This window comes from Nematolebias whitei, chromosome 22 (genome assembly GCF_014905685.2).
Source record: "Nematolebias whitei isolate Nwh7 chromosome 22, NemWhi1, whole genome shotgun sequence".
Classification (NCBI taxonomy): domain Eukaryota; kingdom Metazoa; phylum Chordata; class Actinopteri; order Cyprinodontiformes; family Rivulidae; genus Nematolebias; species Nematolebias whitei.
In genome coordinates, this window is record NC_056519.1 from 25,157,778 (window position 1) to 25,170,309 (window position 12,532).

The window sequence follows — 12,532 nt, forward strand, 5'->3', positions numbered from 1 at the left end:
CAAATCCCAAATGAGTTGAAAAAGAGGTGCTGTGGATGCATTACTGTCTATCTGGAGGCTCTGCTCGAGTGCCTGACCACAGCTTAAAACAGCGGGAGGACCAAGATTGTCCCCTGGTACCTGCAATTAAGTCTGCAGCGACGAGGGCTCGGCAAGCTGCTGCAAGACATGGCCATTGCTCGGGGAAGAGTTCTGCTAGCATTTAGGTAGTCCTGCTGCCCAAGAGGACAAGAGGTCTGCAGGGTCTGGGTGGACGGATCGGCATCTGCGGCCAGTTTCTTCGGACCTGCTGTGGGACGGACTGCTACAAGAAATCCTTCCTGCCCAAAACCATCCGCATCTATAACAACTCTAATGAAACCAGGACGATGAGCTCTAACAACAATTAATTTCCCTTTGGGATTAATAATGTATTTTTGAATTTAATTGAATATTCGAACATGCAGCGGCAAGGTAGAAATTATGTGGAACCACAAAAAGAATCACCTCAAAAAAATGATTTAAAGAGTATTTTTATTTTCATAAAATCCCTATTTACAATGTGGGGAACTTAAAAATTGAACTGCAACAAGCCTCTAGGGAGTATTTGTACTGCAATGTTTCAGCTTCAAGCATCCAGTTCTGTTTATACAACTATTTTATTTTATTTTTAATTATTTCGGCTGCCCCCTTCTTCAGAGGTCACCACAGCGAACTAAGTTGCACGAAGACATGCCAGTTTGTTTGTCCTTTCTGATGCAACCACAGACCATCGAGCTACCACAGCTCTCTGTGTGGAGCAGAGAGATGCTATGCTATGGCACCTGGAGGAGCAGATGGCGGGGGTTAAGGGCCTTGCTCAAGGACCCAGAGTGGGGCAAATGAGGGTGGAGGCAGTTCACCTTTCCCACCTACAATTTTCATGTTGCCAGTCTGGAGGGTCAAATTGGCGACCTTCCGATCACAGACTCACCTTCTCTAACCTCTGTGCCACCACTCCCCCCAATCAGTGCGCTTTGTATGATTTGCCAAAACCAACGCACTTGATCAGCATCACTAACATTTATAGAACCTTGAGCCTTATCTTTATGAATTCTCAAACAACAGATTTTTTTTGACATTACACTCAGCACCTTCTGATTTTAGTACTCCCGTTTTGATCATCTCTGCAGCTTTACGGTAAGAGAGCGGTGTGGGAGGATCCGTCCAAGTGGGTGAACGAAACATACCCGTGGAACGCCGCCTCACTGCAGCAGGAAGGCCAGTCGTTGCTTCAGCTGAGGCCGGAGGACGTGGGATATGACGGCTACAGCTCGTCCAAGGAAGGGGCGTCGTCCAAGCAGGTGTCCCAGAGTGACACAGAGGGAGACCCACTGGTAAGAACATCTGTGGGATGACCCCGCCCATTCATATTCACACACTAAAAGATGAATTATTCTAGTATGACAGGGAGAAAAAGGGCAAAAAATTATTTCCATTTGACGGCTCATTGCAGCCGAAGAGGAATTAAAGATTAGCCGACTATAAAACCACTAGCTTGATTTAGTTAGATTGTGTGTGATTGTGCATTTGTGTGTGTGTGTGTTGTGCAGGTGTCCCAAAGCTCATTTTACCTTCACTTGAAGCGATTTACCAGATGCAGCAGCTCCTCTGCATCATTTGGACCATTAGCTTTGTAGAGGGGATGATTTAGTGCAACATTTAAAAAGTGGTTATGCATGAAACAAATAACAGGGACAGCATGTGTGAGCCTTACACACACGATTTGTAGAAAATTTGAATTTTTAGTCTTAAAATATGAGCATAGCTAAATTTACTCGATAAGGGCTTACAATGACTTAAAAAAAAAAGTAAAAACATGGTACTCTGATTACTGCTTGTAATAGTACATGTATAATGTCAGCCTGAACTGTCGTTTTTGGCCGAAAACTACTAAAAGTATTAGCTAAGTGCTTTTGGAAATGTACTTGTATAACTTCTGGTTCTCTGACCAGTTTATTAAGTAAACTTTTCTACAAAACCATCAAACTGTAGAATCCTAAAAAATATAAACAGTCCAGTTTGGTTCACATGCAGACCAGCAGCGGATTCCTAAATGACTCAAGGGACAGTGATGCAAGGAGCCGATGTGTTCAAACCAGAAGTCTTACATGGTAGCCTCAGGGTGGAGCGGTAGTGTTATCAGACAGTTGCTGGAGCGCTCGACAGTCAGAACAGTGAGTGAAAATCAGCGGACGCAGAGGATGGTTTGGAGATGTATGAGACAGAAATATCATATTTTTTTATTTTTCCATGTTTTATTATGTAGCCATAGTTGTTCATTTAAAACGTCCCTTACTGGATAGTAAATTCATCACATTTTAACTGTTAAACACTAAAATATCAACAATTAAAAGAAAAAATTAAAGCGAAAACTGTTTTTGATCAGCCGAACATTTATTACTGTCATAAGGTAATTTATGGGCGGCTGTGGCTGAGTGGTTAGAGCAGTCGTCCTCCAATACAAGAGTTGGGGGTTCGAATCCACCAGCAGTCACATGCCAAAGTGTCCCTGGGCAAGACACTGAACCCCTTGTTGCCTTTGATGTGTGTCCCATCGGTGTTTGAATGTGATCTAAAGCTCTGATTAGTCTCTTTAGAATGATTTGTTCAATTATCTTTGTAGAGATCTAGTAGAGTGCTGTATGAATGGGTAAATGAGGCACAGATTGTAGTGTAAAGCGCTTTGAGTATCTCAATAAGATATAAAGGCGCTATATAAGTACAGTCCATTTCCATTTATAAGGTGCTTAAAAATCTGTCAGTCATTTCCAGGTGCTGGTCATAAAATTAGAATATCATGAAAAAGTTTATTTATTTTAGTAATTCCGTTCAAAAAGTGAAGCTTGTATATTATATTAATTAATTACACACAGACGTATGTTTATTTCTTTTAATGTTGATGATTATAACTGACAACTAATGAAAACCCCAAATTCAGTATCTCAGAAAATTAGAATATTGTGAAAAGGTTCGATATTGAAGACACCTGGCGCCACACTCGAATCAGCTAATTTACTCAGAACACCTGCAAAGGCATTTAAATGGTCTCTCAGTCTAGTTCTGTAGGTACACAATCATGGGGAAGACTGCTGACTTGACAGTTGATAACCGCACCCTGGAGAGGATGGTGAAACAAAACCCATTCCAAAATGTGGGGAAGATTCACAAAGAGTGGACTGCAGCTGGAGTCAGTGCTTCAAGAACCACCACGCACAGAAGTATGCGAGACAAGGGTTTCAGCTGTCGCATTTCTTGTGTCAAGCCACTCATGAACAAGAGACGTCATAAGTGTCTCGCCTGTGACTGCTGCTGAGTGGTCCAAAGTTACATTCTTTGATGGGAAGTAAATTTTGCATTTCCTTTGGAAATCATTGTCCCAGAGTCTGGACGAAGAGAGGAGAGGAACAGAATCCACGTTGCTTTAGGTCCAGTGTCAAGTTTCCACAGTCAGTGATGTTTGGGGTGCCATGTCATCTGCTGGTGTTGGTCTACTGTGTTTTCTGAGGTCCAAGGTTAACACAGCCGTTTACCAGGAAGGTTTAGAGCACGTCATGCTTCCTGCTGCTGACCAACTTTATGGAGATGCAGATTTCATTTTCCAACAGGACCTGGCATCTGCATACAGTGCTAAAACTACCAGTACCTGATTTAAGGACCATGGCATCCCCTGTTCTTAATTGGCCAGCAAACTTGCTTGACCTTAACTACATAGAAAATATATGGGGGTATTGTGAAGAGGAAGATGTGATACACCAGAGCCAACAATCTAGAAGAGCTGAAGGCCACTATCAGAGCAACCTGGACTCTCATAACACCTGAGCAGTGCCACAGACTGATGGACTCCATGCCACGCCGCATTGTTGCAGTAATACAGACAAAAGGAGCAACAACTAAGTACTGATGCTGTACATGCTCATACTTTTCATGTTCATACTTTTCAGTTGTCCAATATTTCTAAAAATCTTTTTTTTATTGGTCTTAAGTAATATTCTAATTTTATGACCAGCACCTGTATATTTAAAACACAGTTCAGTGTTTTAAAAAATTTTGTTGTTTTTCATGTTTTTTATGTAAACAAATAATCTGTGGGGGAGAATAAAACTGGTTTATGGTTGGTTTGAACCTAAAAATCTCACTGTTATAGTTCTTAAAGTGTGGTGTAAAACTGGCGGATTATAATTGTGTGATATTTTATTAGCTCATGAGGAGGATGTTGTTTTGTTGACTTGTTTTTTATTTCACGGAAAGTTTTGGTGAACAACTTTCATCATCACTGAGACTAATAATTTTCTGACAAAACAACTTTTTACCTAAACTATATTTTTATAGTGGAATATCTTATTCCATTCATTAAGTTACAAAGATTATACCAAACTCGCATCTCCTGCTAGTGTTATGTGGATGAGTTAGCTGAAATGCTAAGCTTACGTTAGCCCGCTTCTCTTTGTTTTATGACTGTTCAGTCATCACGTTTTCTTGTGGTTGCCACCAGTTACGTTCAGGTATCTAACTAAAAGCTGGTGGATAAATGGTGAGTGGGCTGTGCTTATATAGCACCTTTCTAGTCAACCAGGCTACTCAAAGTGCTTTACAACACAACCTGTGCCCTCGTGTAGCCTAGCCCAGGGATACCTCCACATGTGACTGCATATTGCTAGGAATCAAACCTACCACTCCCTTGGTGCAAGGATGACTGTCAATGAGCCACGTCTGGCCTTGATCCAAACAAGATATTGTTTTGCTCTAAACTCTGTGCTTCGGGTTTAATGTAAGAAATTCTGGACAAATGAAAAAAACACAAGATTGCTGTTTCGTAGTACAGTGGTCATACTGTGCATTTTCCCAGCAAAGGAACTCACATTGACTGGATGTTTGAATCAATGGGTCGATCACAGTTTAAATGGAATGGACGGTACTTATATACCATACCATACCAATTTATTTATATAGCACTTAAAACAGCAACAAGGCCAACCAAAGTGCTGTACAAAAGAACCAAACATGCACAGCGGAGAGGAAAACAAAATAGAAATACAGATACAAATAGCAGCAGAAGCTAACTAAAATGGCCAACAGAGTAGAGAACAGACCGGACCAAAACAAATCACACCGTGTTAAAGGCAAGCGAATAGAAGTGGGTCTTCAAGCGAGACTTAAAGACTGAGAATGTGGGAGCCTGCCGGACACTCAGTGGCAACTCATTCCACAGTCGTGGACCTGCAACAGAGAAAGCCCTGTCACCTCTGAGCTTACGACGGGTTTCTGGGACTGAGAGAAGCATCTGGTCTGCTGACCTCAGAGAGCGCGGTGGGACATATGGCTGCAGAAGATCAGTGAGATAGGATGGGGCGGAACTGTTCAGTGATTTAAAAACATACATGAGAATTTTGAAATGGATCCGAAGGTGAATGGGTAGCCAGTGCAGGGAGGCCAAAACTGGCGTGATGTGCTCTCTATAGCCTGTACCAGTTAAAAATCGGGCTGCAGCATTTTGGACCAGTTGTAGACGAGCAATGGAGGACTGACTGATTCCAAACAGAAGTGAATTGCAGTAATCAAGCCTTGATGTTATGAAGGCGTGGATCACTGTCTCAAGGTTCTTTTAGGAGAGTATAGGCTTCAGCTTAGACAGCCGTCTCAGCTGAAAAAAACAGGATTTGACCATCATGTTTACGTGACTGTTGAGTTTTAAGGACGGGTCCATTATCACCCCCAGATTAGTGACCTTTTGTTTCTCTAGCGGGGCTAGAGAGAAAAGGTCAATGTCATGGTTCATAAGTGAGCCACTGGGATGGAACAGCATGACTTCAGACTTCTTCTCATTGAAGCTTAAGAAGTTTAAAGCCATCCAGTCCCGGATGTCAGCCAGGCAGTCAAGAAGAGGCTGAATAGAGCGTGTGCCTCTGTGCCTCAGGGGGAAGTAAATTTGGCAATCATCGGCATAGAAATGAAAGGGTATGTCGTGTTTGCGGAAGATAGCACCTAGTGGCAGCAGGTATAAAGAAAAGAGAAGGGGACCGAGGATGGACCCTTGCGGTACCCCCCACTGGAGCGCTGTCGATGCCGAACTAAAATCTTTGATATTGACACAGAAGGTTCTGTCAGAGAGGTAGGACCCAAACCATTTAAGGGCTGACCCTGTGATGCCCACCCACTGCTCCAGTCTAGAAATGAGGATGTTGTGGTTGATGGTGTCAAAAGCAGATGTAAGGTCCAATAGGACAAGCAGCACAGAATCACCTGCGTCTGTGGATATGAAAATGTCATTAAAAATCTTCAGTAGAGCAGTTTCAGTGCTATGGAGAGATTTGAAGCCAGATTGGAATAACTCAAGGATAGCGTGATCCCCCAAAAACTGTTTCAACTGAGACTCCACAATTTTTTCCAGTAGTTTAGAGGTGAATGGGAGTCTGGAGACAGGCCGGAAGTTGGACATGACTGAGGGGTCAAGGTTAGGTTTTTTCAGGAGGGGCTGGACAGCAGCATGTTTAAAAGTTTTTGGCACCACACCTGAGGATAAACTGCTATTCAGAATAGCGAGAATAAAAGGACCCAGGGTAGGAAAAACTTCCTTTAGTAGTCGAGGGGGGACCACATCAAAGGGGGAACCAGATGGTTTCATGCTGCACATTACCTGCTCCAGAGAGGACAGAGAGATGGGCTCAAAGTGGTCAAACACAGCCACACACTGAGATGGGATGGACAGATCATGAGCTGGTGGAGAAATGAGTGCCCGGGTGTTTGCCACTTTTTCTAAAAAGAAATGGAGGAAGTTTTCACACAGCTCAGTTGAGGCTTCCAGAGGTGAAGGCTCACTGAGGCGTAGAACTGAGTTCAGGGTGGAGAAAAGAACTCGGGGGTTGTGGGAGTTGGAGACAATTAAATCAGAAAAGAATTTACATTTGGCAGCTTTAACGGTTTTCTGATAGTGACGCCAACTCTCCCTTAACATTTGAAAAGACACCTGGAGCCTGTCCTTCCTCCACTTTCGTTCAGCTCTGCGACACTGCCGCCTAACGGCTCGTGTGACGTCATTCAGCCAAGGCTCTGATTTAAGTTTTGTTTTTCTGGTCTTAAGGGGAGCAACACGGTCCAGAACATCTAAACAGGCAGAGTTGAACTGAGAGGTTAGCTTCTCAGTGGTAAGAGACACTGAGAGCTGTTCGATCCTCTCAGAGTTAAAACCTTCATTAAAACAAGCAGCAGTGAAACAGTTAATGGAACGCGTACGTGCAGGAACGCACGTCTTAGCAGTAGGACAAGGGGGGGTGAAGTCAAACAATACAGGCATGTGATCTGAAAAAACATTGTCACCGATTTTCAAATTAGAAACAGAGACATCGCGTGTTAAAACGAGGTCCAGCGTGTGACCATGTTCCTGGGTGGGGCCGCTCACCTGCTGAGCTAAGCCAAAAGAGTCCAATAAATCTAGAAAGTCCTTCACTAAGGGCTTCTCCTGACAACACACATGCAAATTAAAGTCACCAATAAGCAAAAAGTGAGTGTATCTCTGTGTGATATCAGCCAAAAAGTCAGAGCGCCTTTCTATCTGATCAAGACACTCAAAGCTCTTTACAACACAGGCTGTGTCCTCATTTACCCATTCATACAGCACTCTACTAGATCTCTACAAAGAATTATCAGAGTTTTATCACATTCATACATCGTTGGGACACACATCAGAGGCCATGACGGGTTCATTGTCTTGCCCAGGGACAATTCAACATGCAACTGCTGGTGGATTTGAACCCCCAACTCTTTCATTGGAGGACGACAGCTCTAACCACTCAGTAACAGCCGCCCTTGTAGTTTCTGCAGACGTAAGCTGCTTCTCCATTGTTTAATCTCTAATCGCTTCATTTCTATTGGATTCTACTCACGTGTGGGTGTATCTCCATTGAGTGTGTCCCTCACTCACTGCGCAGGATCGTGGGCGGGCGGGAGCTCTGGTCCCGTTGTGATGCTTTATCGTCCAGTAGTCAGACTTCATTTTTTTAAATGTGTCACGGCACTGTTCGTAAGTGCGAGTGTAGCCGTGGGTGGTCGGTTTCTTCCCTGTAAACTCGCTCGTTGCTCTGTGCTCACGCTATACGCACTCGTCTGACAAAATTGATAAAAAGGTTTGCACCTCATCATTCGACCATGGAATGATGAGGTGTTACTTGCAGCTTTCCATCTCCGCAACGTACACGCACACTCAACGATCGGACTGAAAATGGCGCTTTAGGAGGAGTTTGCGAGTACCGCCTTGGCTCATACAGTGACGTCAATCTACGGACCAGTCAGCGGTTGTAGTTGGCTGATGCCAAAATCTCTTGTTCAGCTCGTTTGGAACCACAGCTGAGGCAGTTCCAAGCACCAAGCAGGAACTGTGGAGACACATTTGGTCGATGAGAGCTGAGTAAAGCCACGCCCGTGGAAAAGAGGGGCTGTACTGATACTGTAATGAAGGTTCCACTTCCACAAGACGGATCACATCAAGGGAGGACCATTCTGTTGTGCACCCCACATTATGGAGCCCCGTGGCACCTGCAGTCAGGTGGTACTGGCTACCTGGGCCGTCTCCACATATCACACCAGGACTATGAGTTCAGTGTCCCGTGTGTAGGCTGTACGAGAAAACAGAAAGTGGATACAACAGCCACATTAGGTCTTCAATAGAGTCAATTCATGCAGGATTTTAAAAAAGTATTCATTTTCCTAACAGTGTGAATATAAATCATTCTCACTGTTGAGATCCTTTTTTTTATACATTTTTTGGTACGTAACTTGTTCCACAATTTTTGTTCTATTTCAACTATTCATGTATCAAAACGTTCAGCTCCTTCAGGACGCTCCTGCTTGGACTGTTGGCATTTATGCAACTTTAACTTTTTTAAATATTTAGCTTTTTCGGCCATGTTTTTCCTTTTTAACAATGAATGGAGCTCTCTAGACATCCTTCAAAGTCTGCGCTGTTTAAAAACTTTTCAGCTCATTTCAGCATTTTTTCAGCTTTTTTTTACATTTTCAGCTTCTTCTTGGGTATACTGTTTTATAATTTTAGCCTTTCTTCTATTAAAATTTTTTTTTTTCTTTAGGTATTTTATGCTTCTAATAGTTTCAACTTTTTATGCTCCTTTCATCCTATTTCTGCTCATTTCAGTTTCTTTATGCAATTTTTTTGTAATCTTTCAACCTTTTTCTGCCTAATTCATTTTATTTTGCTTGTTTATGCTACAATTCTGTTTTGTTTCTACACATTTCTACTGTTTTTCTTCTGCTTTCCACTTTTATTTTCCAAAGATCAGATGTTTAAATTCAACTCACATCAGCAGCTAGCGGACTTTTCAGCAAAAATCATTCAGCAATAACTGTATTTTCTCTGGAAATGACATTTCTTTAGGACTTTTGTTTTCTAATATGTTTGTTGTTAGTGTTTTAATTAAGCTCAGGCTAACAGACGAATGGGTCAGGTAAGCTAACAATACTCAGAAAAGGGTGGAAAAATACTGTAACTGAAAAAACATCCATGTTGAACCTCTTCTGTGCAGCCAGATGTTAACAACACTCAACCATAAATCATTCACGTGTAAATAAACAACAATAATAATAATAATAATAATAATTATAATCTTTATCTGCATTGAGTTTTCCATCCACGGTCTCCGTTAGTTAACATCTTGCTGATTCTTGTTCACAGATGAACATGCTGCTGCGGCTGCAGGAAGCAGCCAACTACTCGAGCACACAGAGCTGCGACAGCGACAGCACCAGTCACCATGACGACCAGCTGGACTCCTCGCTGGAGTCGGCCCTATGAGACCAAGAGCTGCGCCGACAGACGCCGATCCTCCCGGGACCTTTGAACCGGCCCTGGTTACTCCCTAGTCCACAGACATCTGATGTATGGAATGATTCATTACCCAGAAAGGAAATGCCAACCATTCAAAAGAAAAAGCCTATTTTGACTTGGTGATGGTGCAATATTAAATCAAATTTTATGTTTTTAAAGTGGCGCCAACTCTGTCCTCAGTGGTCGCGATGTTAAACAGAGCACGGATCGTGTTTACTAACAAACAGCATCAGTAAATGTATTTAAGGTTTCACAAATACAACTTTTCATTATGTTTCTCATTGAGATGTTTCTGAGGATGAACTTCAGTTTCTCTGATGTTTACATCCATCTCCAAAAAGCCAAGAACTTAGAGTGGCAAAACTGAACATCTTTTTTTTTTACCTGGTTTTATCAGATGTTTACAGTGAGAGGAGAAGTTTTGTTTATGTCCTTCTTTGTTTACAGAGGTGCTTATCACAGACACACTTTTATAAATGCACTTAACGGAGCGGTGGCAGGAGGAGAATCTCCTTTGATCTGCTCGAGTGTCACTGAGCAATGCACTCCACCGACACGACATCTTAAGACCCTGATTTCATATATTAAAGGGAGTGGGAAGGATGGAGTGGGTTTAGGTTGTTTTCAGGTCATGGAAATCTGGTCATGTCACTCAAATTGGATTTCAGTGACCAGTAGTTTAGCAAATGATCCATTTTCCTACAGCCGTTTACTAATTTAGATCTTAATTACAACAAACATGGCAGATATCAGCCTTTTGAAATAGCATTCCTGTATATATATATATATATATATATATATATATATATATATATATATATACACACACACACATAATGTATATGTATATATGTATGTATGTATATGCATGTTTAAAATAGTAAATATCTTACGTGTTGCAGATGGTTCTTTGAACAGCCTCAGTTTGGACAAATAATTTGGACAGACTTCAACACTGCTAACAAGCTAACAGCTAGTTCCAGCACAGCCAGGAGTAAAGTGGATCGTCACCATCTTCAAACATGTTCAATTTTAAAATCTTCGCACCTCTATCAGTTTAGGTAGTTCCAAAATATCCTGTGATTATTTGCGAACGCATATAGCGGCAGCAAATTGTAACGCTTCTGTAAACATTTCACACTGGTGCTGAAAAATGATCAAATTCCTGCTACTATGTCATCCAAAACTCATGGCTTAAGTGTTCAAATATTTACATGAACGAGTATGAACATTTTAAAACTGAAGTTTTATGAGGGCAACCATCCTTTTTGGAATTGATTCTTCTTTGATGAGCCAGATGAGTATTGAGGAGTTCAAATTTACTTCTCAAAGTAACGTTTGTCAAATTATATCAACTCCCATCTTTCCAATTTCACACAGATTTACTTAAAAGTTGGTTTTAAATATTGACATTGTTATTTTAGCTAAAGGAAACGTGTTGTACAGGAAGTGCTAATGCTAGATTTTAGGGGTGGAACGGTACGCCTAAATCATGGCCTGTATGGAACAAGAAGGGAAAAAAAAGTCCAATTGAACCTATTTTTAATACAACTCTCCCAGCAGCAGACCAGAAAGCTTTGTTAGTACGGTGGAAATATCAGGAATATTATTGGCATGCCACAGTCGTTTTGAAAGCATGCTTATATAATAGAACTGCTTTCCATACGAGGCCATTTCGCCTTCCTCTACTGCAGCTCTCCATGATTAGCGGCACAGCAAAAATAAAAAAAAAATTCCCACGCAGCTCATTTGAATTAAACAGGAAGGTCTTCATGCTTCTGAAGGTTACTTTGAACCAGCCATGTTTTTAGAGGGTTCTATAGAAATGAGTCTTTACTGTTGTGGATGCAGTTAAATAAAACATGGGCCACTCTGGGAGTGTCAGTCCCCCGTGACGTACTTTTGTCAGTTCACTGCACCTGTTCAAAACGTTTGCACAGATCCATCATGGTGTCATGTATCATTACACCCCTCATAGATGTGTTGAATTCTTAGTAAATCACTAGGTTATGCAAAAATGACCCTTACCTGTCAGTTCTGTCCAACTTCATCTTGATTTTTCCAAACAGAGGTTGTTCAAAATGCCATATCTACAACGAACAGGCAGAGTTCTTTATTTTTCCTACAAAACCTCTCTTCAAATTGTCTGGGTTAGGCCTTTCAGATAAATCTTTGAACCTTTAGAGCCCAACTAGACTCATAGAAGCGACGTGATTGACGCTCTTCCTGCCCTGAGCTCAGATTTAAGAACAAGGTGCTGGACTCTTGTCCTAAAAATCAGTGTCAGGCACTGCCAAGCCACTCGTGACGATGACGAGCACAACAAAAGCGTCCTGTCTGTACGTCACCCAGTTACTGTGAAGACAACGTGAAAAAGTGCCAACGTTTCCCTTTGATTTGACTGCCAAACGTTCCCACCCACGGACTTCAGATCACAACATGAAGCAGAACGTGGGGAGCAGACTTTAAGCGGTCCTTGGCTTCTTTAGGATACACCATGACAACAATAGACCCCCTGTGGTTTATGATAGGACTAGTTAAATACAGTAGTGGCATTAGCTTTAACCTGCATGAACAACCATGGGGTTTTCTGCAGCAGGGAATCTCAAAAAGTCACACAAAAGCTCCGGACTTCTACAAAAACATGAAAAGTAATCTACCACTGAGCAGAGCACA

The 12,532-nt window shown here is 42.0% G+C and overlaps 1 protein-coding gene across 1 annotated transcript in view; it reads left to right on the forward strand.

Moving 5' to 3' along the window:
- nav3 (neuron navigator 3) overlaps positions 1-10,038 on the forward strand; it is a 334,495-nt gene extending 324,457 nt beyond the window's left edge. The window contains exons 36-37 of the mRNA XM_037696241.1: positions 1,152-1,355; positions 9,704-10,038. Coding sequence (XP_037552169.1) covers positions 1,152-1,355; positions 9,704-9,823 — 324 coding nt within the window. The 3' untranslated portion in view covers positions 9,824-10,038. The remainder of the gene's footprint in view (positions 1-1,151; positions 1,356-9,703) is intronic.
- The last annotated feature ends 2,494 nt before the right edge of the window (positions 10,039-12,532 follow it).